The sequence below is a fragment of the Pleurodeles waltl genome, chromosome 7 (assembly GCF_031143425.1).
Source record: "Pleurodeles waltl isolate 20211129_DDA chromosome 7, aPleWal1.hap1.20221129, whole genome shotgun sequence".
NCBI lineage: Eukaryota > Metazoa > Chordata > Amphibia > Caudata > Salamandridae > Pleurodeles > Pleurodeles waltl.
In genome coordinates, this window is record NC_090446.1 from 1,495,059,563 (window position 1) to 1,495,086,984 (window position 27,422).

Below are 27,422 nucleotides of genomic sequence, written 5' to 3' on the forward strand. Positions count from 1 at the left end.
ATGAAGGTTAACAGTGGATGATATCTGACACCACCAGAGGGATCTTTGGAGAGGGGAATACCCAATAACTAGGCTTGTCTTGGGCTGCTGATCGAGGGGTTAACATAGGAGGCAGCAGCTGGGGGCGGTAAGTGGCCAAAATTGATACTGTAGCGGGATTGCAGCTTTGTGTCTTGCCCTGCCCAAGTGGCAGGAAACAAGTTTGCCCCTGGCTTGAGTGCCTGAGCCAAAGCAGAGTGGGCAGCTGCCTGACTTCCGCCGCAGCCAGAATGTGTGCAGCCATGGATGAGATTCTGGAGCCGTTGAGAGGGCTCTAACAGAGATAGTACACAGTTCCATTTACAGAGGCTCCCCTATGAAATAGCTTGAAAACTAAGGATGTGGTAGCTCTGCACCGTAAATCGGGATTGCCTCCAAGATACACTCAACCCACACTGAGGCCCAGTGGGGCCAGAGGAGCAGAAAGTGGGCTGAAACCCTGACTGGGCTCTAAGGACACATAGAAAACACGAAGGCGTTACTCTAATCATTTACAGACTGTAGAGGCTGCTGATGAGATCACAGACCCTGTGGGGAAGTGCAAAGGATACTCTTCCAAATCCCTTCTACAGCATCCCTCATGTGACAGGGTAAAACAGAAGAATAGGTAAGGGCACCACAGTGAGACCTGGGTGTGTCATCAGGAAATAAGGAAATATTGAATAAAGGGTGAATACACCCCATGGTGCCAGGAGAAGTCAAAGGGTTGATCTGTGGCCCCTCCCTAAGCAGCATCAGTTCTTAGGTGCCCTGAACTGCCAGACACTGATTGGAGGAGAGTGAGGGGACAGACTATAGGACATGGACACCTGGGTGAAAACCCTGCCAATTGTAGAGGTAGTTATGGGCCAGGACAATGTGTCTAAGGCCACTCAATCCACGGTAAAGAGTAGGTTGCCTTGTGGAGACGGAAGTCCCTCTCCAGACCATGAAGTGCTCTCCCTGAATGATCTATCAGCCACAATAAATGACTCTAGAAAAGAAAATAGATACCATGTCCATAGACAATAATCTCCTGAGGGCAGATGTCCAGAACACTCCGCCGCCTGCCAAACTCAAACCTCTGAGAGACCGTCTGTGTGGTCCAAACACTGCCAGACGTATTTGGAGTTCAATGCAGGGCCGGCGGACAGAAATAGCATTTCCACCTACCGGCCCTGTGGTGAACAGGGCCTTAACATTGCAGCCAGCTCATAACTGAGCCGGCAGCAATGTGGCGGTGTGGCAGGTGCAGCAGCACCCGTCGCGCATTCCACTGCCTGTAATTCAGGCAGTGGAAAGCACCACAGGCTGTGCATGGGTGCCCCTGCACTGCCTATGCCAAGTGCATGGACAGTGCAGGGGCCACCAGGGGGCCCCCGATGCCCCCATTCCACCAGACTTTCCATAGCGGTGGAACCGCCAGGAAAAGGCTGGCGGTATGGGGACTTGTAATTCGGAGGGCAGCGCCACTTGCAGCACTGCCCTGGCAGATTACAACCGCTGGGACCGCTGGCGGCAATCGGGCAGTAATAGCCGTCCAACCTTGGCGGCTCCGCCACGGTCGTAATATCGTGGTCGGACCACCACGACTGCGGCGGTCCAACCGCTACCGTGAGTCTGGCGGTCTCAAGAACGCCAGACTCATAATGAGGGTCATAGTGTCCCGAGGACAGACCGAGGAAGGTGTGCTGAGAGGCCACACGGTGGCAAACAAATCTCTATAAACGTAAGTGCCCCAACTCAAAGATAAAACTCAATGCCGGTATGTCAGAGCAGAGAAAGCAGAGAGGAGATCATGCAGGAACAACATTGGCCTAGTGGGATTCCCAGAAAGGGATAGAAGGCAGGAATGTGGAACACTTCATTGAAAAGTTTGTCCCAAATATGTGAAATCTATTAATTTCTCCACTCAGTTTGTAGCGGAATGGGTACCTTGAATACCTGCCCCCCCCCCCCTGAGGCCAGATCATAGCACAGATCCTTAATTTCAGGGACAGGGATGCCATCCTAAAAGTAGTGAAACAACATGGCCTGCTTTTGTTTGAAAATAATAGCATACCATCATCGTATCCCCAGATGTTGCTCAGGATGTGTAGATGCAACAGTACACCTTTGACAAGGTAAACGGGGAGAAACTGTGAGGTACAATTCACCAGGATCTTCCTGGCCAAGTTGCAAGTTCTGCCAGAGGGGAAGTTGTAGTTCTTTACAGCACCCAATGAAGCATAGGACTGGCTGGACAGCTGGCAGCCCACTGAGTCCAGGAGCATTGGAGGAATCCAAGGAACACATCCAGAGAGGCACCAAAATGAGATGACACCAAAAGGAGAGGCAGACCACAGAATGGAGGAGGAAACTTACCTCTTGGCAAAACAGGCCGGCTGAGGCCAGACACAAACTGCTGAAGTTGAACTATTGGACAAGCTACGGAAAAATAATGTCAGACATTATGGTGTTGACTGAAAGCAACCTGAAGAATATAGCGTGGGCAAAAGAAATGAAGTTTACTTTGGGGGGCAGGGTGACAGAGGTCTAAGGGGTTTGGGAAGCGGGTAGTTTTAACCTCACAGCATGAGGTAGTAGGACAGGGAGTTGTTCATGTTGGGAGGGAGAGTTTGAATAAAATCGACAGAACCAGGCACAACTTACAAGCCTTAAAGAGACGAGGCACACACACCTTAACATAGCTGCTTGGAGTAGAGTGCATGGGAGGGCGGTGCAATGAGCAATGACTGGTCCTCACGTTCCTTTCTTGGAACACGAATGGACTGTGTAGCAGACTGAGATGGGGGGTAATGTTTAAATTCCTGAGACATTAAGACTCTCACCTTATACTCCCACAAGAAATCCTCTTACTAGGTAACAACTGTAGTTTCCTCAGCAGGGGAAAATATAAGGTGCTGGGCCACTCTAGCTTTTCCTCAGGATCTCATGTGCTGCAATATTGGGAGAATAGAACCAGTTCAAGTTGACTAATGCCTCATAGCTCTTCCCCCTAGCCTGGGAAATTGTATGGCTGAGGCCGAGGAGTCCATTCTGATTATGGGGGAGATTTTAAGTTTAATCATGAATGGAGTATAGATGAGATCACTAGGGGTAAGCAGAGGGGCAGGGAAGACGGGCACCTGTTGCACTTCATGGAGGCAATGGGGCTGTTGGGCCTCTGGAGAGGGGAACACCCATTTACTAGGAAATGCTCTTATATGGGTACTGCCCTGAAGACAATGTAGAGAGTAGATTAAATCTTGGTCCCTCAGACACAGGGAGGTATTTTATTAATACATGCAATTTGGCACTAGGAATCTCTGACCATTCCCCAATGTGTATGAGATTTGTATTTCCTATGCCTAGGGGTGCTGTCGGATGGCAACTAAACCTACGAGATATCATCTAATAGTGGCAAGCCTACTCTTGACTGAATCTACAAAGCAATTATTTTTTTGGGTCAAATAATTTTTATTGATTTTCAACCAGAAGGATCAGCAGTTCGGACAGATCAACTGAGTCTCAATAACACCTCTAACATCAAGTCCAAAGGGTCACCCATCCACCCACCCTCCCCCCCACTATCACCCAATGAGCTCCAGAGGTGTGGTCCCAGTAGCACCTCAGTGTCAAAGGACAATTCAGTAACAACAATACTAGTGCCTAAAGGCTGATTACGAGTTTGGCGTTCTGAGGACTGCCATGCTGTCGGTCCGACTGCCAGCAGGCTGGGTGAGTGGACCTCTATATTATGAGTTTGGTAGTGAAGGCAACAGAAGACTGCCAGCGGTCCGCCGTCACCACCAGGCAGCACAGACCGCAGCAGTCTGTCTGAGCCACAAACAGGCTGGCAGAGACCATGTTTCTGCTGGACCTATTACGAGGTTGCACACCGCCAATGTGACTGATGCGGTCCAACCACCATGTATCAGGAGGCAAAAACGAACAACATAAATGGAGACACTCACCTGCAGACAACCATACATGTCTGAAGCCTCCATGGAGCCAATCCTCAATGTCATGCCGCAGCTCCTGCTCACAGAAAGACAATGAAATCAACACAGACGTGGACGACACAAATCATAAGTACACACAGCTACCTTTCACAATAACCCTTTAAAAGCAGCACAATGCACCGGCAAACACATTATTGGTGGTGCCGACGGGCAGCAGGTTCCCCTATCATTCTAGACACACACACACTCACATACTGCAACAAGCACACCCACACATTCACAACACGCATATATCAGCCAGCACACACACACACTGCACGGCAATATTACACATATACAGAGGGCTATACAGCACAGGCTAAGGGACACTGAAGGCCACACATCACACACACAAAGCAACTACAACACTAATACTGCACACATACAGATACATTCCACACACTCACACTTAACACTGGCCAGGGACTGCCCACACATACAACACACATATACATCGATGTGCCATAGAACAAAAAACACCACCATTAAACAACCCTGTAATCAACACACACACCACAAACACACACGGCACAGTGGAAGCACAATGCCAGGCACAATACACACAGAGACACATGGACAAATGACAAAAAGCACACCACCACAACAAGACCTGCATAGCTGTTATGGGAGCAGCAGGACCATAAATGAAAGGAAGCTGCACTGGGACACATATCATGCTGAACAAAACATCCACACGGGAATTGCCTGCAATTGGATCCTAGGGACAAGCAATACTAACATCAATTGCCATGCACAGTCACACAATGGGTGAAGGGCAAGGAAACAAAGCACACACAACTTACACTCCATGGGACATACCCCTACACCAACCATCTTAGGGGGACACACACCTAAATAGACACATGTGCACACAAATGCAAAGCAGACTACCACAACTCAACACACTCCATGTCTGCACTGACAAAACTCAAGAACACACACACCACATGTAGACAATAGCCATATCAGGGGACAAGTCATATTCCATACATGCCCACATTGCACACCACAAAAAGAAATACATACCACTACAAACACAATGCAATGCCATGACACCAACATTTCAGCTACATTCACATACCCATCACACAACACACACCCTAACCTTGGGGAACAATAACACTGCACACAAACTCCCAAACTGCAAAAAAACAACATGGAGCATTAAGCAGCACAAAAACACACACAATTACAGGCACACAACCAATGTAAGCCTGGAACAACAGAAACCTAGGGAAGGAAATGCAGGACACAGGTGTATCCAAAAAACCAACAACTGGTTGGCTTTAATAATGCATAAGTCTATTATAAGAGTTTTTTTGTCCAAGGCCAAATGCCATTCTAAAGTCTGTAGCCCAAAAGGTGCAATATTGGGCCCCAACTCAACTCCTGACTGCCATGTAACCTCCACAGATAGGGGAATCAAGGAGACAGGACCTTAGGGATTACCGGGGGGAGTTTGGTTTGGGCTTGAGAGAGGTGGGTTTGGGTTTTGGGTTAGGAGAGGGGGAACCTTCTTGGGAGGCGTAGCTTCTTCTTGGTGGGGGGAGGGGCATGGGTGCTTGTGGGGTGGGGCAGGGGAGGCCATAGAGGTGGAAGGGATGGCCTTTGGGAGGATAACGGTCCTTTTGGGGGTATCACCGGGAAGTGGGGCGAACAGGGGTAAGGCCAAGGTCACAAAGGAAAAGGCACACAATGAGGGGAATCTGTAGGTTGTGGGGATTAGAAGGTTGAGGGAGTGGTTGTCTGACATGGAGGTGTGGATGTCTTGGGTGCATGCTTGTGGTAGGTGTGCTTCTGTGTGGTGGATGTCTATTTGGTTGGTGAGTGAGGGCGTTTATGTGTCTTGGGCTGAGGGGGGGGAGATGCTGGGGGTTGCCGTGGTGGATGGGTAGGTGTCTGTTGGGGTAGTGTCTGCAGGTATGGTGGATGTGCTGCATGTAGTTGTGCCTGTGGTTGTGGTGTCTGCGGGTGTGGTGACTGGGGTGGATATCTGAGTGTCTGCTGGGGTGGTGTCTGTGGGTGAGATGGGTGTGGTGGCTGTATCAGTGACTGTTGATGTGGTGTCTGTAGGTATGCCAGATGTTGGGTGTGTAATGCTGGTGGTGGGGGAGTGTCAGGGCAAGTCGTGACTGTTGCTGTGACTGCAGGTGGTGTGTCTTGTGGTGCTTGTGTTTGTCTGTGCTTCCCTTGTCTGTTGATGTAGATGCATGCAAGTCTGTCTGTGTGCTTTGGCTGGGTCAGGGAAGGGAAGGGAGGATTTGTATTCCTGGACAGCATCCTCGACGCCTCCCAATCCAGATTCAGAAAAAACCATAGCACTGAAACAGCCCTCTTGGCTGCAACAGATGACACCCGCTCCCTGCTAGACAAGGGAGAGATGGCAGCACTCATCCTGCTAGACCTCTCGGCGGCCTTCGACACGGTCTCCCACCAAACCCTGATATGCAGACTTCAGGAAGCCGGCATCAGAGACAAGGCACTCGACTGGATCCAATCCTTCCTCTCCGGCAGAACTTAACAAGTGAGATTCGCCCCCTTCCTCTCAGACTCCACACCTACCACCTGCTGAGTTCCCCAGGGCTCCTCTATCAACCCCACACTGTTTAACGTCTATATGGCCCTGTTGGCCACCAGCGTCAGAAGCTATGGAATGAACATCATCTCCTACGCTGACGACACCCAACTCATCCTCTCCCTATCCAACGAACCCAACACAGCCAGACAAAACTTCTGCGAAGGCATGGGAGCAGTCACCAACTGGATGAAAAACAGCTGCCTTCAACTCAACGTTAACAATACAGAAGTACTCATCATGGGCCCTCAACCCGATGCGTAGAATGACTCCTGGTGGCCACCCACCCTCGGAACCCCCACCCCCACGAGCCAAACCTGCAACCTCAGGATCATCCTGGACTCCAAACTCTACATGGACCGCCAAATCAACTCAGTCACTTCCACCTGCTTCCACACCCTCCGCCTCCTACGCAAGACCTTCAAATGGATCCCCATCAACACACAGAAAGACCGTCACACACACCCTCATTACCAGCAGACTGGACTACAGCAACGCTCTCTACGCAGGGATCAACAAGAAACTCACCCGCAAACTACAGAACATCCAGAACACCACCGCCAGACTGGTCCTCGACCTGCCTCGACAGTGCCACATCTCTCAACAGCTACGCACACTACACTGGCTTTACATAGAGAAAAGAATCACCTTCAAGATCCTCACCCACGCACACAAAGCCCTCCATGACACCGGACCAGCCTACTTGAACAGGTGACTCAACTTCCACGTATCCCACGGGACCCTACTCTCAGCCCAGCTCTCTCTTGCCGAAGTACCCCGCATCAGGAAAACAAGAACAGGGGGACGCTCTTTCTCCCACCTCGCAGCCAACACCAAGAATGCCCTTCCGCTCCACATCAGACAGACCACCTCCCTCCTCAACTTCATGAAGGAGCTGAAGACATGGCTTTTCGACATGGCTTTTGAAGAACCACCTCACTGTTGACGCTACACGCCCCACCCCTCACCCCCCATCAGTGCCTTGAGACCCTTGCAGGTGAGTGGTGGCGCTTAACAAACACTGATTGATGATTGATTGACTGGGAAGAGGAAGGTGGAGCGGGGACAGTAGACAAGGGGTGACTGGCTGCCATCAGTGTGGAGGCCAGAACCTGAAAAGATCTATGTAGGACAGCCATTGCACCGTGAATGCTGTCCAGGAATGTGTTTTTCTGCTGGAGTTGTGTCGCCAGTCCCTGGATGGCATTCATGATGGCAGACTGATCCCATAGGGATCGACTTCACTGAAGGCAGCAGGGGTAAATGGGGCAGGGGCAGAGGTGCCTGCGGCAAAGGAGACGCCCACCCTCTTGAGTGAGCTGGCACGGCCAACTAGGTGGGGAGCAACAGGGAGGGCAGCGATAGAACGGGGGTGGCAGACAAAGATGGTACTGGAGTGGTCCCCGATGGGTCAGGCACCACTAGGGAGTGGCCACTGGCGTAGGAATCCGATGATGTTGATGAAAGTTTGGTCTCACCCGTGGCACTCCCCTTGCCCTCTGGGTGGCCCCGTCTCCTTAGCCTGCCGGTGCTGATACTGACAAAAGGAAGTGAATAGGATCATAACATTAATCACAACTCTAAGAGACAAAGCATACCATCATGTCAAGTGGCCCCTCCACATGAATTGACAGCAAAGTGGCACCATCATGTGCCAACATAAAACCATGCATGCCACCTTGAATTACAAACGAAGCACATGAGCAAATGTTGGTCACAGATGACTAGAATAGCAGGGAAGAAGTCTAGCTATACCACAACTAGATGACCACTCCACCCCGAACCTATGCCACATGCAGCACAACACTGTGAGCCCATAGCCAACAATTGAATACCATTGTACGGTACCCTAGCAAATAAACAGGCACAGTCCTATGCACACATCTACCTTGTACTTATATTATGTATCAACAAAAACAGATGATGCTAGGGAAAGGCAGACAACCCTGGTACTGACATGCTATTCCTTCATTAAGTGACCTGGAAACATCCATATCACTATGGACACATCACAACTAATTACAGCTCTACAAGTAACACTTGCACTAATTGAGTCAAGGAGGTAGTAGCAACGTCACACAGATGTCCCCCACATGTGGTGTTGCCAGGGACAACAATGAAGTCAGGTCCAAAACATCATGGAAAAATGTCTCCAGACTCATAAGTATTACCCTGTAAGACCCAGGATAGCCCCCACCAATGTTTCATACCCATTTCTACTTCAACCTCTGAGTGTGTTTGTAGTTGACAACTGTACCATGCTGGAAGGAGGACACATACCTTACAATCACTAACAAGAGGACACCAAATTGTTGTACAATGAGAAGCAACATCACTACCCACATGTCAGACATGACAAGCATGGCATCTGCCTGTGGAAGAATCCCTGACCTCAAACACAATTAATGCAATCATAACTGCAAGTCATTCCATGATGCATCACAACAGTCAGGGCACAACTTCCAAAGTACACACAGGTGTTTTGCACCTACAACATACTCCATCAAGATTACCATAGATCATGAAGTGGATCAACACCCTGGCCCTACCTGTCATGTCCATCATAGCTAATGCAGTGACACATGACAAAGTACACACCATGAGGCATGAATGTATCTGTCTGACTACGTGTGATGGTGACACAGTCCTGTCTGGGGCATCACAGTGAATGGACAACCATTGCCAAAGTATCATACCAACAACAGGACCCCATGGACATACATGTGAGAAATTTCAGACATCATGCCATTGGCATGGCTAGCACAAGCTTACATCTAATGCATACATATGTGTCCTAGTGGAAATGGAGCACATGCACACAGGTATGTAAAAGGTATGTTGGCCATACCTATGAGACATCATCCATGACAAAGCACCTTCTTCACTTACCAAGGGAAAGTACCTTGCTACAGCTGTCAAGATTTTGCCGTGTAAGTCACGTTACATGTATGATGGACACCCATGCATCACAGACCGCAGTGAGACATCAGCACCCAACATACAATAGAGAAAACCTGCCCCTGGCTTAAAGAATTCAACCTAGACATATCTCCAGGTACATGGCAGAGGACAGTGAGCCACATCCTACCCATCTTTGTACTGTGACATTTGGGAGGAGTGATCTGTTGGTGGAAACTAGCACCCACGGGTGTAGTTAAAACCCAATAATTGAACACTTAACAGAGTGATATGTGCTCCTTCCTGTGCAATTGAACTGAGGGGTCCCCACAGTTCAGTCTCAGGTCCCAGACCCAAAAGGATGAGCACACCAGTTGGGAACACATGGCCTGTATACATCAACATTATCACAGATCATGTGACACATGGCACGTCCCACATTGTCAGGGGGAGCACCCTTTCTCTCGCTCAATCACCTGGTAGAGGGCCAATAATGTAATTGCATTGTACTCACCCCTTTGTGGCTGCTGTGCTGCCCTCACACACCCATCAAAGGCTGGGTAGACCACCACCAAAATGTGGGCCATTAGGGGGTCATGGTCCGACGGGCACCCCATCCTCAATGGGAGGACAGCCCTAGTAGGACCTCTCCGGTCTTCCTGGCCCAGCGACTCAGGTCCTCCCACCTCTTCCAACAGTGGACACTCTGCAGGCTGTGGACCCCCAGGATCCACACCTTCTTGGCGATGGCTCATCAGATCCCCTTCTTCTGATGGGCGTTGACCTGCATGGATGCAAATGACAAGACAAGATCTTATATCCACAAATCCCACTCAAAATGGCTGAGTCACATACATGTCAGTGCACCTAGCTAATAACATCCTGTCTTGATCATCCTGTCTACTTTTGGCACATAGTAGTCTCTGGACACAGGGGCATGACTGCAAACACTCCCAAATAGGGTGGCCTACACCCCCGCAGATCAGGCCCTGCACTGACCTGGTAGGAAAACAGTGTCTTTTGTGGGACATGAGCTAACCACATGACATTGACCTGGAACATGATGGAACACATCACAGAAAGTGCCAAGTGACAGGTACACCACCCAGCTTACAATGCACAGAAACATTGACTACCTCTAATTGTTACCCACTGCATACAGTAGCTACAGGTCACAGCCAGCCTACAGACAGACTCATTGTGCTTGGACCACATTGAAGGTAGCGACATGTGTGGCACACAAAGAAGCAAGCCTGTCCATGTGTGGATATGCGCAGATACAGATGCAGGCATGTGCTACATGGGGGGGGTGGTCTGTGTGACATATCAACATTGATATACACACTTCCACACATGTGTACACAAAACCCATAGCACTGTAATAGAAACCTGGCCATGCACTGCACATGTTCCGGCCAAACCACAGAGTTCAAAATCATGGCACATCAGTGAACAACACACAGTTTGCAGTTCTGCAATGTCCAAAATGCATGGAAACTGCACAGGACACATAAGATCTGGGTGAAAGTGACAACAGGGCTGTGGGATCAAGGGACCTGTCAAGGATATGTGACACACATTGTCAGAGTTGATATGAGCACATCAGTCACAGATCAAAACTATGCTGCAAATGCAATTTCCATAGTAATCAGTAGACATAGGCTCAAGAAGCTGCATATTGGCTTGATTTGGCAGGATTGCATGCTGTACAGTGATGCAGGGTGTGGGCACAGTTTCACACTTGCAGCACAAAAGGGAATCTATATCAGCCCAGATTTCAACTTTTGCAGTGAGTAACAATTGACAGTGCCCGTTCTCTGCAGACCTACACAATGCACCATGTCCAATAAATCACATGCACCACAGAACATTATTTAGCCCACAGCTAATTATCAATGGGTGTCTATGTGCAGAGCTGAGGGGCGTAGTGAGTCAATACCTGGCTTCAGAACAACAGTCTGAAAAGGCCAGATGTGGCCAGAGATCAATATGAAAATACAGTAAGGCCTCAAATAGTGAGCAACCAACCAATACAACATGCATTCACCCTTCCTGCTGTCATGCAACCACATGTGACCACACATTTTCTACATCGTCTGGCAAGATTTGCCTGGGTATGGCTGTCATGACACCTCACTGTGCATCAAACGCAAGTTGGGTCAGGGAACACTCAATGCACACTCACCACTTTGCCTCAGGACTCCAAACCTGTCACTTGACATAAGTACATGCCCATTGACTCTACCATTGATGCACACTGACAGCACCTACAGGGCATAAAGGACACAATCTTAAAAACCAGGCCTAACCCTAGCCTAACTAAAGCTAAGATAAGTAGAGGTACAGAGAAAAGTGTGCACATGGTGCACTTACCTGCTTCTCTAGTGCACCATAGAGCTGTTCATACAGGGGTAGGACCTTCTCCACAAGCTTCTCCAGCTCTTCTGTTGAGAAGGCAGGGGCTCTATCACCTATAGGACGTGACATGATTGCTCCCAGAGGTGGTACACAGCAGCTCAGGTCATGGAGGTCTTGCTGGCTGCAGTGTCAGGAGTCGAGTGAGAGATTCAGCAGAAGATGGCGGTCATGTCTGCCATGTAAGCGACCGTCACAGCCAGCGAACACTGCCATTAGCCCAAAATCACCACAGGCAGCAATGTTATCCAATGGGAGTGTCTGCCACGGTAGCATATGCCTTCTGCCATGACGACTTCCTCCAGTGGTCGCAGGCGGTTCTTAATGTCCAGTGAAGTAGATCAGGCAGCTGCCATTTTAGAGGCATACATTGCTATTAGACGCTAATTTTGGATGTGTGATAATTGTGAAAATGTTGTTCAGATGAATCTTGGGTGCTGGCCTTGTCATATTATATAGGTCAATCATGTCAGTGATCATATTGTTATATTGTCCAGCACATATTACAACATTTTTGGGCGAACAGCCACCACTCTCTCACCCACGGGCAATGCATGATCTTGGACATTGTCTCACAAGCAGAGTTGGAAGTTAGTTGCCCATCATGTTGCAGTCAAGATAGGAGAGGATTTGTACACATGTTTTGAAAGGTAAAGGGGTAACGTCAAGGCTATTGTTAGCCTTGGTGAGTGCTGTGAATCATGTTTTCACTGACTCACATGACATGTCTTAGTTCGTATATGACATGTATTTTGTAAATTGCAAGGGGCACAATGAGTGACAGCCATATCTCCCTTTTGTCCCACATAGTTACCCTGGGAGGAGAAGGATCATACAACCTCCTGTGTACCATCCACTAGCAGACTTGCAGGCCATGGAGAACAGACATGTGATTCAGATCTATCACCTGGATTGTCAGATAATAATGGATCTTTGTCATCAGTTGGAGCCAGATCTGATGCCAGCCATCCATCATCCAAATAGCATACCACCCATTGCACAAGTCATGTGAGTGTTGCAGTTCCTGGCCACAGGGTCCTTCCAAAATACAGTGGCCCTAACTGCTGGGATGTCCCACCCTATGTTAAATCTGATCCTGAAGGAGGTTCTCTCAGCAGTGTTGAAACACCTGGACAGCTACATCTGTTTTCCTCAACATAAGGATTTTGCCCATGTGAAGGGAAAGTTCTATGTTTTGGCACACATCCCACAGGTTGTGGGAGCCATTGATGGTACCCATGCAGCCTTGGTTCCACCGCATGGCAATGAACAGGTCTATTGGAACAGGAAGAAGTTATATTCCATCAATCTCCAAGTAGTTTATTTGGCAGACCTCTACCTTTCCCAAGTATGTGCCCGGTAGCCGGGTTCAGTCCATGATGCCTTTATCATGCGGAACAGCGCTATCCCCAGCTGATGACACAACTGTACCTAGAGAGGGCCTGGCTAGTTGGTAAGTAACATATGTCATGTGTGTTTGTATGTTATATCTGTTACCAGTGAGATGATGTTCTGGATTCATGGTTGCACATATGTTGCATTCCCTTACAAGGGACTCTGCATAGCCAAACCGTCACTGGTTGTTGACACAAATAAGGAACCCAACCACGCCAGGGGAAGTCCGCTTCAACGAGGCACATGAAAGCACACAGTGTGTCGTGGAGCAGCCTTCTGGGCTCCTGAAGGCAAAATTTTGTATATAGGCAAGACAGGTGGAGCCCTCCTCTACTTACCCGCAAAAGTGTGTAAGATCATTGTGGCCTGTTACATGCTCCACAACATTGCCTCAAGGAGAAACATCCCATACATCATTGATGAGGGGGAGCTGGCGGTGCCACCGGGTGAGAATCCGGAAATGCCAAGTGAGGATGTTAGTGATGGGGATGAAGGTGGAGACATGTGGGCTGGTCTCATCAATCAGTACTTCACTTGAGTGTAAGTATGTGATGTTTAATGATTTATGTGACTGCATGGGGTACTGTAGGATTCAGGATTTGTGGAGAATGGTATCTCTGTCACAATGAGACAGGGCATCTCACGCATCACACAGCCAAGGTTTTCTGGCTACATCAGACTTGAAGATGTGACTCTTGAGGATCTCCTTTGTTTGGGGCAGTCATATTCCATTGTCAGAGAAACTACAGTATCTTTAGAAGAGTTTCCTGTCTCATGTTTGCTGTTACCAACCTAAAGTCCTTGTTTTTCACTTTTTCCCCGCAGGTCTCTTCACCATGCCATCCTCATGTGGGCACTTCAGAGTAGTGTCATTGGCAGGTGGCTGTTGCTGGGTTGACGTGAAGTGGACATGGATTTATCCAGGTACTGTTGTTTGCAGATTTGGGGTGTGAGAGTCCCATACCCAGGCTGCCTGGACAGTGGGAGGGCCGATATCTGAGCTACACAATAGACCTGTTTGCTCTAGTATGTTGGTCCAATGGTCTCATGTGTATGATCATGTTTCATTGTCACAGGTCATCCTGTGCAAACCATTATCTCTACCTTCACGTTGTGTTGACAAGGATCCTGTATGACCTCTATGTAGCTGTCAATGTGTTACCTCACTGCAGGCCACAGTGCCTATACCACATCACTGACATAGGTTTGTAACATGCCAACAGATGGCTGACCATTGTAAGAGGTTGGACCGCTGAGTAAGAAATGTTGTGTTGTCCTCTGTCTGTGTCAGAGGGTATGTTAAGTTGGTAGACACGGTTATGGTATGTAATAAGGGTCAAGCTGGTGACAAAATCCACCAATCTGTTAGCCTGTTCTACCTGACAGGGTCTGACATAGCCCTTTCTTTTGTGGTCAGGGGGACGGTACTTTGAGATATCTAGCAGAAGCAACAATGTTTTGTCATTTTTGCCTATGACAGTCCAGACCCGTTGGCAGCCTCTGTGCTGCATAGCGTAAATAAAATGGTTTGTGTGAGTGTCACTTGTGTCATTGTATTGGTAGTGATCCTCAGCAAGACACTACCTGTGACATATCCCTCCTTACATTATCACCTTATGAATACCTCATTTGCATCACATGAATTTCACATTGAACATCTCCCAATGATCCAAAATGAATAGAATACATTGAATGGCACTTGTGTTTATGTGAAAAAGAAGTGTCAAACAGTGAAATGGTCAGTTGTGGTGGATGTCATCATTAGAGTTGCTACCACAACATTTGAGGTCAAAAGTCCAGTGTCCTACTATCATGGAAAATGGAAAGTGGTTGAGGAACACTCAGCAGAGTGAATCTGTGGCCCACAAAGGGGTTCCATCGGTAAGAGCTCACTTTCTGGCAATGGGTGTGGTCTTGCCATCTGCATTTCATGGAAGTTTGGGCGGACGTCCCCGCTTGTGGGAGGGGTTCTTCAGCTACAGAGGCAGTGGTGTCTGAGGCAGGTCCTTCCCCTAGCAGGGCCTCCCATCCACTGGCTGCCACTGATGTAAAAGGGACTGGTGTTAGTTGGCCAATGGAAGGGGTCTGGTGGTCCCTGCTCAGGGTAGTGTTGATGTCTCTCAACACACCTGTTAGGGAGGCCATGTGGGCATTGAGGGCATTGTGGGCCTCCCACTGTTGCATAATTTCCTGGTGGTTGTCCCTCTGCAGCTTCTGGATCCCCGAGTACAGTAAGTACCTGGCCCATCAAGCCTTGGGGTTGTTGGTAAGCTCCTAAGACTTGGGTGATGGTGTCCTGGGCAAAACTATCCCCAGCAGCCTCAATTCGCTAGCCCACAGCATTACTCCCACGCACCCTACCCCCACGTGCCTGCACCCTTGGCACAGCTTGCCCCCTACCACTGGATCCAGGTCCTTCATTGTCAGTAGTGTCTTGTTGTGACTCCGGTACCTGGACTGTGGGGCAGGAGATGGTTGTAACTGTCCTTGGGACACAGGTTTGGGTGTGACAGGTTGCCTGTGATGCTGATGCAACAGGGATGGGAGGAGTCAATGTGGGCAGGGTGACGCTGACAGGTGTCATCTGACCAGGTTCCCCAGATGGGCCAGAGCCGTCCTCATCGTCCACACTTCCAAAGATGCTATCCTCGCTGAGGGCTTCATCCAGGTGGGAGTGGCACTCTCTGGAGTAATCTAAATGGCCCCAGTGGCAGGTAGACATGTTGAAGTGAGAAACAGAATGTTACAGGTTGTGTCAACACCAGGACAGTGCGCGCTCTACGGGCATCTAGAATGCAAAAACCCAATGCTTGCAAGATAAAGTAATTTATGCATTGTGATGATATGTTATTGTTTAACCTTTTGCATTGCAGAATTCCATCCAAAAGATTCATTTTTAAGGTGCTTATAAATACTGTACATTTACAATGTATTGCTGCAGACATTCAGAGTGTGCTAGGGTGTGGTCCCTTTCCAGGGCCTTCTGGAGACTTTCCCTGCAACATGCCTGGGCGTGGTTCTAGGCTGGGCCAAGACTCTATAAAAGAGAGTCAGCCCAACTTCCAGTGCTCACTATTCAGAGGTCCCGGTGCAGAGCAGCAGCTTCTTCCTGAGCTCCTGTCCCGGCAGCCTATTTGGATTTTCCAGTCTTCTGCACTCATCTCTCATTGGTGATCACTGCTTCCAGGCGGTAAGACGGTGTTTGGACATTTCCCAACACCGTAATTGAGAATCTTCATATTCTTGCTTTTAATTCTTAAATGAATAACAGATTACTTGTGCGCTGCCATTTTTTGACATTTGTATAGTGGTTTGCAAATAGGGAGGACACACAATTTATTCCATAAAGATTTGACTTCGTTATTATATTATTGTTCATTGCGCGCTGATATTTCTTGACATTTACATGATGTTTTACGAGTTGGCAAGACGTGCAACTCATGTCATGAGCATTTAACTTTGTTGTTCATTGCGCGCTATCTTTTCTTGACATTTACATGGTGACATTCGAATCGGCGAAACGCGCGATTTACTTCTCGTGTGTAATTCATGCTGTTCATTGTGCGCTATCATTTTCTGGCATTTACATGGCGGCATTCGAATCGGCAACACGCGCGATTCTTTCCTTGAGTGTTTTTTCATGTTGTTCATTGTGTGCTACTATTTCTTGGCATTTGTATGGTGGCATTTGAATCGACAAGGCGCGCGATTCTTTCCCTGAGTGCTTTTCATGTTGTTCATTGTGTGCTACTATTTCTTGACATTTGTATGGTGGCATTTGAATCTGCAAGACGCGCAATTCTTTCCTCATGTATAAATAATGTAAATTACTGTGCGCTACCATTCTAAAACATTTTCTTGGTAGCATTTCAAGTTGACACGTCGCGTGATTTATTCCTTGAATCTACGTTGTGTGATTTCATGGTGCACAAACCTTTATGGTGTTTAATACTCATATAAAAATCTGTAATGTGCGCAATTTACTTCCAAATGTTTTTTCTGAGATGAACACAACAATACCAGAATTGTAGATGTAATGCTGAGTGTTCCTGATATGTATTCATAAAAGGAGATTCATAAGGTTGTTTAGAAATTGCTCAGAGTGTTTCCTGATTCTCATGCTAAAGAAAGTACTTGAATCTGAAAGTCCTATTTAACTTTTCCTGTTTCCTCCTTAGGTATTCGGTCATCTAAAGCCTAGTCAGATTTATGATTATTCCAGGGTTGTTTATGTTTTTTCGGAAAAGACGAAGCTTAGAGTTGTAGCATGATACTGATTTCATGAGATGTAATTTTGATGTTGTGTTTTAACCTTTTGCTTCCTACAGGTCTCCTTCCCAGCTGTTCCCGTACTAATCCCCTTTTCCCCACTTGGTCTCTCTTAGACTCTGTGATAAATCTAATCAGAGTATTGGAGCTGTCTTGTGGTGGAAGTGTTGGGAACGTGCACGGACCCCGAGGATCTGGTGACTCTGACAGAATAGTGAGCCCACAAATTATTATCCTCCTGGTTTGTGTATGTTCTCAGCATGGCCACACTGGACGAGCTAGTCAAGGCTATCACCCAGCTCCAGTCAGAAGTGGTATCATCAAAGGATTTGACAAATAGTCTAGCTGAGAGGGTGAGTCAGTTACAGAATAAGGTTGAGAAGAAAGAACAAAGTCCCACAGGTGTGTCTTGGCCAGGTACTTCTTCTCAAACTTCTGGAGGTAGTCCGACTAACATTTCCCTCAATGTTCCTTCAGCCATTCCTTTAGCTCCCCCAGAAGGCTTCTCAGGTGATCCCTTGAAAGCGCAATCGTTTCTGGTTCAAGTGGAACTTCACTTAACCTGCAGACCACATACTTTCCCCTATGCCCAGTCTAAAGTAGCTTTCTTGTTGTCATATCTGTCTGGAGATGCAGCTTCTTGGGCTATTCCTCTTGTGCGTAAAAATAGTCCCCTGTTGTACAACTGGAAACATTTTGTTCGTGAATTTGAGAGAGTTTTAGATCGTAGAACTGTAACACAGTCAGCAGATGGTGAATTATTAGACTTACGCCAAGGGAATCAGGACTTAGGGGGTCATTCTGACCTCGGCGGTAAAAGCCGCTTACCGCCGGTCAGAAGGCCGCCACAATACCGCCGCGGCCGCGGTCAGCCACCACGGACATTCTGACCCACAACTGCAAAACCTCCGAAAATCCGCCCTCCACTGCAGTCTGCCACATCAGCGGCCAGTGGTAAACTGGAGAAGACCAAACCTCCACCGCCACGCCAACAGAAATACGCCCATCCCATTATGACCCGCAAATCCACGCGGCGGTCATTCAACCGCGGTATTCCATTGGCCGCGGTCAAAATACACACACCTTTACAAACCCCTACCACATTGGACAATTTGAAAGGCACACACCTGAAACACATACACACACCACTCCCACACATCCAATACCATATAAAACACAAACCCACATCACCCACAAACCCCTACCAACAAAAACCAGAGACGAAGGAGAGAGAGAGACACATCAGAGAATAGAGAGCCAGACACACAGAGGCACACCGCAACATCACACACACCACATAGAAGCACAAAGCACCACACACCAACACACACATTGTCACATACACCACCCCACACCTCATACACAGCACCCCATGGCACCACAAAGGCACCCACGCTTTTCGGACCAAGAACTCCGGGTCATGGTGGAGGAGATCATAAGAGTGGAACCCCAGCTCTTCGGCTCACAGGTCCAGCACACCACCATAGCAAGGAAGGCGGAGCTCTGGCAGCGGATCGTGGACAGGGTCAACGCGGTGGGACAGCATCCCAGAAATCGAGAGGACATCCGCAAACGATGGAACGACCTACGGGGGAAGGTGCGCTCGATGGTCTCGCGACACAACATCGCAGTGCAGAAGACTGGCGGGGGACCCCCACCCACTCCACCCGAATTCACAACATGGGAGCAAGAGGTACTCAACATCCTGCATCCTGATGGCCTCACTGGAGTACACGGAGGAATGGACTCTGGTAAGTACAAGGCCAACCACTTCACCCCCCCCAGCATGCTAACCCCCACCCTCACCCCCAACCCCCCAGCACACATCCTCCCTGAGAATGTCTCCCCAGCACAACCCACCCAACACCAACCCCTGCATGCCACCCCCAAACTATGGACACCCATCACCTAAGCATGACCACTGCACATACCCATCACCCCCCCCCACAAAACACCCTCACAACACCTCCCCCAAGGGAATGCCAGCACTGGGGGACAAGGGCACCCATAAAACGCAAGCTAATGCACACACAGAAACAATAACCATACCCTCTTACCCCATGCAGGACCTGAACGACAACACACCGGTCAGGAGGGACCAGAAATGTCCATCCCACCCCCGGAACAGGCCCCTAGTGATGACAGCAGCTCTGTCGACCTGGAACCTGACGACCAGCCCGGACCATCGGGGACCTCTGGGCAGTCGGTTCCCCTCACCCAGACACAGGCCACTGCAGACCCAACCCCCTCTGGGAACAACAGCACAGCTCCCACCCAGCGGGCCCATGCCTCTGTCTCTAGGACAGGTCAATCAGCGGTGTGTCTACCACTACAGGGCCCCCAGGGTAACCCACCAACCCAACAACAACAGGGACCTGGGGGCAGTGGGAGTGGGCACACCGTCTAGGGGACAGAGGCCCAGGGAAACAGGGCAACTCGGAGGGCTGCTGTGCGACAGGGGGGGGAGGAGAGGCCCAGGGAACCCACTCTCCAAGAGGCCCTCACCACCATCATGGCAGCCTACCACCACTCACAAGAGACGATGGCGACGGTACTGGCCAGGTTCCAGGAGATCCAGGCACAGCAGGAGCAACGCTACATGGGGTTCAGCGACCAACTCAGCAACATCTCAACCGCTATGGGGAGCATAGTCCAGGCCCTGAACCGTATAGAGGACACGTTTCGGGACCATGTGGCATCACACAGGGCCCCTGTCACTAGCCAGGAACAGGAACAGCCTACCACCTCCGCCGGCGCTAGTGGACAGGAGGCCCCACCACAACGACAGCCCACCAGAACCCCACCTCCTGCTGAACAACAACCGCCCCGCAAAAGGAGCCTGAGATAAAAAAAAACGACAGAGTAGGATGTCAAGTCCCCCGCCAGCATCACATACCCCCTGAAGTCCTCCCACTGTTCCACATTGCCACCCTGTCAAACCTTGAACTGCCCCTGCTCCATCCTGCCACAGGCATATGGACAATGCACCTGTGAGACTGAGAACTGGACTCCGCCATGGACATTACTCCACCCCCACCCATCACTGTTTCACTATCATGTACCAATATCTATGCACTAATAATAAATCACACATTGCACTGAAATCAATCAGGACTCAGCCTGTCTTATTTACAAATGTATGACACATTACATATCAATTACGTATTATTAACATTGTGAATTACACATACCGAGGTAACTTAGCATTAGTCCATGGGCCAACCAAGCCGAGGTCACGCAGTGGCTCATACAGCACAGAAAAGGGAAGGGAAAATCAAACATCATGTTCATAGGTCTGGGGGGAAATCGACAAAGTTGAGATGCAGGAGGCTTTCAGGAAATGTAAAATGGCATGGGTGATTATTACCTGTGTGCTACTGGAAATACTGTTCTATTACTCTGTCCCTGTTGTCTGTGTCGTCCTCTGAGTCTTCCTCCTCTTCACTCTCCGCAGGCTCCACAGCTGCTTCAACACCACCATCTGCACCATCCTCCTGCAGGAAAGGAACCTGACGTCGCAATGCCAGATTGTGAAGCATACAGCAGGCCACTATGATGTGGCACACCTTCTTTGGTGAGTACATCAGGGATCCCCCAGTCATATGCAGGCACCTAAACCTGGCCTTCAGGAGGCCAAAGGTCCTTTCGATGATCCTCCTAGTTCGCCCATGGGCCTCATTGTACCGTTCCTCTGCCCTGGTCCGGGGATTCCTTACTGGGGTCAGTAGCCAAGGCAGGTTGGGGTAACCAGAGTCACCTATTAGCCACACACGTTGTCTCTGTAGCTGCTCCATCACATAGGGGATGCTGCTATTTCGCATCACATACGCGTCATGCACTGACCCTGGGAACTTGGCATTTACATGGGAGATGTACTGGTCAGCCAAACAGACCACCTGGACATTCATCGAATGATAACTTTTTCTGTTTCGGTACACCTGCTCATCGTCTTTTGGGGGTACCAAAGCCACATGGGTCCCATCAATGGCACCAATGATGTTGGGGATATGTCCAAGGGCATAGAAATCACCCTTCACTGTAGGCAAGTCACCCTCCTCTGGGAAAATGATGTAGCTCCGCATGAGTTTCATCAGGGCAGACAACACCCTGCTCAAAATCTTTGAAAACATAGGCTGAGACATTCCAGATGACATGGCCACTGTGGTCTGGAATGACCCAGTTGCCAAAAAATGGAGGACTGACAAAACCTGCACCAGAGGGGGAATCCCTGTGGGTTGGCGGATGGGGGACATCAGGGCTGGCTCCAGCTGGGCACACAGTTCATGGATAGTGGCACGGTCAAGTCTGTATTGAAGTATTATATGGCGTTCTTCCATTGTCGACAGGTCCACCAGCGGTCGGTACACGCGAGGATTCCTCCTTCTCATCGCAAGTCCCAGCGGACGGTGCCTAGGAAGGACAACATGGAGCACAGAGTCAGCCAAACCACAGGTACGTACACACAGCTTGCACAGTTAAAGAATGGCAATGGGTTGAAAGACGTGTATGTGTGGCAATGCAAGGCCTAGGCCTGTGTGTCGCAGTCAAAATTAAGCCATATAGGCCCTTGAAATGGCGGCTGCCTGACCTGTGAAGTGGGACAATGGGATGTGAGGTCAATGCGCTGGCGGGGCACACCGTGGCGGTAGGCGGTTGAAGACCGCGGCGCAAAGCCGCATTGGTTAACATTGAAGCCTATGGGTTTCAGGAGCCAATGACGATGTGCGCCGGCGGTCGCGGTATGCACCGCCGCGGTACGCACCGCCGCGGGCGTGACCGCCATTTTCTATCTGATTAATCACTCGAGACCTGATCATCCACAGGAGAGGACCTATACTGCAAGTGCTGCTGTGACCTCGGTCTGGAAGATACAATGGCTGCTGCGACTGGGGAAAGGGCCCCTGCCTTCACGTCTGAAGAGTTGGAGAAGCTCGTGGATGGGGTCCTCCCCCAGTATGCGCTACTCTACGGTCCTCCAGACCAACAAGTGAGTACACCGGGTGCACATGGAATGGGCTATGCCTGTGTGGATTGGGGTGGATGTAAGTTGGTAGGGTGGGGGGCGAATGAGGAGTGCAACGCCCGACAGATGAGAGCATGTGCCATATGGCAAAGTTGGTGGAGGGGGCCAATCACATCTAACATGCAGGTCATTGATGATTTCCTCCTTTCCACCCTGTACATGTCAAATAGGTCAGCGCCCATCAGAAGATCGAGATTTGGCGTGCCATCGCCAAGGAAGTCCGGAACTTGGGGGTCCACAACAGACGGGGCACCCACTGCCGCAAGAGGTGGGAGGACATCCGCCGCGGAACAAGGAAGACCGCAGAAACACTGCTGGGGATGGCCTCCCAACCTAGGAGGGGTGCCAGTCGCACCATGACCCCCCTGATGTCCCGGATCCTGGCGGTGGCCTACCCTGAATTGGATGGGCGCTTTAAGACATCACAGCAGACACAAGGGGGTGAGTATCAGCACATTCTCCTATCTTTCTGCGCAGTGGAGGTGTCTGGGTGGGGGAGGAGGGCTGTGGGTGACATTAGGCCAGGGCGCTTTCTGTAGTGTAGTCCTCTCCCTTAGGCATGGCCCTGTGCCCCCGGCCCCCACCTCTGTAGGGTGACAAGTACAGCCATTGAAGGTCCAGCATCTCCCATGTGCACGTTTGACGTCTCTTGGCCTGTTGTCCTAGTCAGTAGTACTGAGTAGTGTACCCCGAATGCGCGGCTTAGTGCATTAGGCTCCTGTGTCTGTCCTCTCCGCCAACGGTGTTGACATTGCATGCACTCAACCTGGTCTTCTTTTTTCTCCCCCCACCCTTTCTCTTCATCTTCTTGTGCATGTGTGCATTAGCATCATCAGGTGGAGGAGATTTGGCATCGGAGCACGAGGGAGCTGCAGGACACAAGGCCCCGGTGGGCCCAGGAACAGACACCGAGGGCACCAGTGATCCGGAGGGCGAGGGGAGCACCACGACGGGGACCGCTGGTGAGAGCAGCGACAGCGACACGTCCTCGAATGGGAGCTCCCTAGCGGTGGCGGCAACATCCATGCCCCCGCCTCTACAGGTACAGCCGCCACCCAGCGCACCAGCCCCGCCCTCCCAGCAGCCCCTCAGTCTTCGCTCCGTGCCCGTTCGCCCAGGAAGGCGCGCGTCTCCTTCGCCCCAAGCACCTCAGCCCCTGCCCCTGTTGCCCCTGCTGCCCTCAGTGCGGAGCTCATTGACCTGGTAAGGACGCTCATTGTTGGGCAGACGACCCTTTTGAATGCCATCCAGGGTGTGCAAAGGCAGGTGCAACAGAGCAATGCGTACCTGGAGGGCATTCATTCGGGTCAGGCTGCCCATCAACGAGCGTTCACTGCTCTGGCCTCAGCACTGACGGCAGCCATTGTCCCTGTTTCCAGCCTCCCTCTTCTTACTGCCTCCAGCCTTTCTCTGTCTCCTGTTCCTCAGCCTATCCCATCCACACCATCAGACCAGCCTGCACACACCTCAACACCCAAGAGCAGCTCATCCAAACACAAGCACCACAGATCCCACAAACACTCACCCAAGCAACACCCAGATGCAGACATGCCAACAGCCACTGCCACCCCTGTGTCCCCCTCCTCCTCGTCTCCCTCCTCCCTCCCTGTGACGTCTACACTCACACCTGCATGCACCCCAACATCAGCCAGTGCTTCCATCACCACCTCACCCTCCAGTACAGTCCACACTCGTGCAGTCACCACCCCCACTGCCATTTACACGTCCCCTGTGTCCTCTCCCACTGTGTCTGTCACCCCCTCTTCCAAGACACACAAACGCAGGCAGACACCCACCCAACAGCCATCCACCTCACGACAGCCTACAGCACCAGCACCTTCACCCAATGACAGCACACCTGACTCTCCTACAACCACCTCCTCTTCCTCCACTTCCATCTCCACTTCTCCTACCCTTTACCTTGGCACTAAAAAACTTTTCCTGGCTAACCTTGACCTCTTTCCCTCCGATGAGCTCCCCCCTCCATCTTCAAAGAGTCCCAAGAGCACCGCAGCCACCACCAGCCCAGCTTCGGGTGTCACTGTTGTGCATGGGTTCTGGAGCCCACCCTTTGCCAGCAGTGACACATCGATCAGCAGCAAGGACACGTCCAGCCCCCCCCCTGGCAAGAGGACCCGCAAAAACAAGGCCCGCCGTGCGAGGACCGACAGGGCTGCCCCCAAGGAGCAATGTGCGGCCACTTCACCACCCACACCATCTAGGGGAGGCAAGGGCCCGAGAGCCCCATCAAAGGAGCGGAAGGGCAGCAGGAGCGCGGAGAAGGTGGACCCCACATGTCACATCCCAGCTGGGAAGGAGGACACTAAGGAGGCCAGGAGTCCGTCCCCGAAGGGTCCAGAAACGTCACGGTCCGAGGGCGACTGAGCAGGGAGTCCAGGCCAGGTCTGGCTCCCTTAACCTGCTGGATGAGCACCGCTGAACAGGGCCCGCGGGGCAGAAGAGCACCGCTGAACAGGGCCCGCGGTGCAGAAGAGCACCACTGAACAGGGCCCGCCGTGGAGAAGAGCACCGCTGAACAGGGCCCGCGGTGCAGAAGAGCACCGCTGAACAGGGCCCGCCGTGGAGAAGAGCACCGCTGAACAGGGCCCGCCGTGCAGAAGAGCACCGCTGAACAGGGCCCGCCGTGGAGAAGAGCACCGCTGAACAGGGCCCGCCGTGCAGAAGAGCACCGCTGAACAGGGCCCGCCGTGGAGAAGAGCACCGCTGAACAGGGCCCGCCGTGGAGAAGAGCACCGCTGAACAGGGCCCGCCGTGCAGAAGAGCACCGCTGAACAGGGCCCGCCGTGGAGAAGAGCACCGCTAAACAGGGCCCGCGGTGCAGAAGAGCACCGCTGAACAGGGCCCGCGGTGCAGAAGAGCACCGCTGAACAGGGCCCGCCGTGGAGAAGAGCACCGCTGAACAGGGCCCGCCGTGGAGAAGAGCACCGCTGAACAGGGCCCGCGGTGCAGAAGAGCACCGCTGAACAGGGCCCACCGTGGAGAAGAGCACCGCTGAAGAGGGCCCCGCCGTCTCAAGCACCGCTCCGCTGGGCCCTTCTTCTCAAGCACCGCTCCGCTGGGCCCTTCATCTCAAGCACCGCTCCGCTGGGCCCTTCATCTCAAGCACTGCTCCGCTGGGCCCTTCATCTCAAGCACCGCTCCGCTGGGCCCTTCTTCTCAAGCACCGCTCCGCTGGGCCCCGCCGTCTCAAGCACCGCTCCGCTGGGCCCTTCTTCTCAAGCACCGCTCCGCTGGGCCCCGCCATCTCAAGCACCGCTCCGCTGGGCCCTTCTTCTCAAGCACCGCTCCGCTGGGCCACGCCGTCTCAAGCACCGCTCCGCTGGGCCCTTCTTCTCAAGCACCGCTCCGCTGGGCCCTTCATCTCAAGCACCGCTCCGCTGGGCCCTTCATCTCAAGCACCGCTCCGCTGGGCCCTTCTTCTCAAGCACCGCTCCGTTGGGCCCCGCCGTCTCAAGCACCGCTCCGCTGGGCCCTTCATCTCAAACACCGCTCCGCTGGGCCCTTCATCTCAAGCACCGCTCCGCTGGGCCCTTCTTCTCAAGCACCGCTCCGCTGGGCCCCGCCGTCTCAAGCACCGCTCCGCTGGGCCCTTCTTCTCAAGCACCGCTCCGCTGGGCCCCGCCGTCTCAAGCACCGCTCCGCTGGGCCCTTCTTCTCAAGCACCGCTCCGCTGGGCCCCGCTGTCTCAAGCACCGCTCCGCTGGGCCCTTCTTCTCAAGCACCGCTCCGCTGGGCCTTTCATCTCAAGCGTCGATCCGCTGGGCCCTTCATCTCAAGCACCGCTCCGCTGGGCCCTTCTTCTCAAGCACCGCTCCGCTGGGCCCCGCCGTCTCAAGCACCGCTCCGCTGGGCCCTTCTTCTCAAGCACCGCTCCGCTGGGCCCTTCTTCTCAAGCACCGCTCCGCTGGGCCCTTCTTCTCAAGCACCGCTCCGCTGGGCCCTTCATCTCAAGCACCGCTCCGCTGGGCCCTTCATCTCAAGCACCGCTCCGCTGGGCCCTTCTTCTCAAGCACCGCTCCGCTGGGCCCCGCCGTCTCAAGCACCGCTCCGCTGGGCCCCGCCGTCTCAAGCACCGCTCCGCTGGGCCCTTCTTCTCAAGCACCGCTCCGCTGGGCCCTTCTTCTCAAGCACCGCTCCGCTGGGCCCTTCATCTCAAGCACCGCTCCGCTGGGCCCTTCATCTCAAGCACCGCTCCGCTGGGCCCTTCTTCACAAGCACCGCTCCGCTGGGCCCCGCCGTCTCAAGCACCGCTCTGCTGGGCCCTTCTTCTCAAGCACCGCTCCGCTTGGCCCCGCCGTCTCAAGCACCGCTCCGCTGGGCCCTTCTTCTCAAGCACTGCTCCGCTGTGCCCCGCCGTCTCAAGCACCGCTCCGCTGGGCCCTTCTTCTCAAGCACCGCTCCGCTGGGCCCTTCATCTCAAGCACCGCTCCGCTGGGCCCTTCATCTCAAGCACCGCTCCGCTGGGCCCTTCTTCTCAAGCACCGCTCCGCTGGGCCCCGCCGTATCAAGCACCGCTCCGCTGGGCCCTTCATCTCAAGCACCGCTCCGCTGGGCCCTTCATCTCAAGCACCGCTCCGCTGGGCCCTTCATCTCAAGCACCGCTCCGCTGGGCCCTTCTTCTCAAGCACCGCTCCGCTGGGCCCTTCTTCTCAAGCACCGCTCCGCTGGGCCCCGCCGTCTCAAGCACCGCTCCGCTGGGCCCTTCTTCTCAAGCACCGCTCCGCTGGGCCCCGCCGTCTCAAGCACCGCTCCGCTGGGCCCTTCTTCTCAAGCACCGCTCCGCTGGGCCCCGCCGTCTCAAGCACCGCTCCGCTGGGCCCTTCAT

The 27,422-nt window shown here is 51.9% G+C and overlaps 1 protein-coding gene across 1 annotated transcript in view; it reads right to left on the minus strand.

The window, feature by feature from the left end:
* Positions 1-16,006, minus strand: part of LOC138247091 (hyaluronan synthase 1-like) — a 191,970-nt gene extending 175,964 nt beyond the window's left edge. Inside the window, exons 1-2 of the mRNA XM_069201836.1 lie at positions 15,874-16,006; positions 2,383-2,445 (exon numbers count right to left, since the gene is read on the minus strand). Coding sequence (XP_069057937.1) covers positions 2,383-2,445; positions 15,874-16,006 — 196 coding nt within the window. The remainder of the gene's footprint in view (positions 1-2,382; positions 2,446-15,873) is intronic.
* Between the last annotated feature and the right edge of the window lie 11,416 nt (positions 16,007-27,422).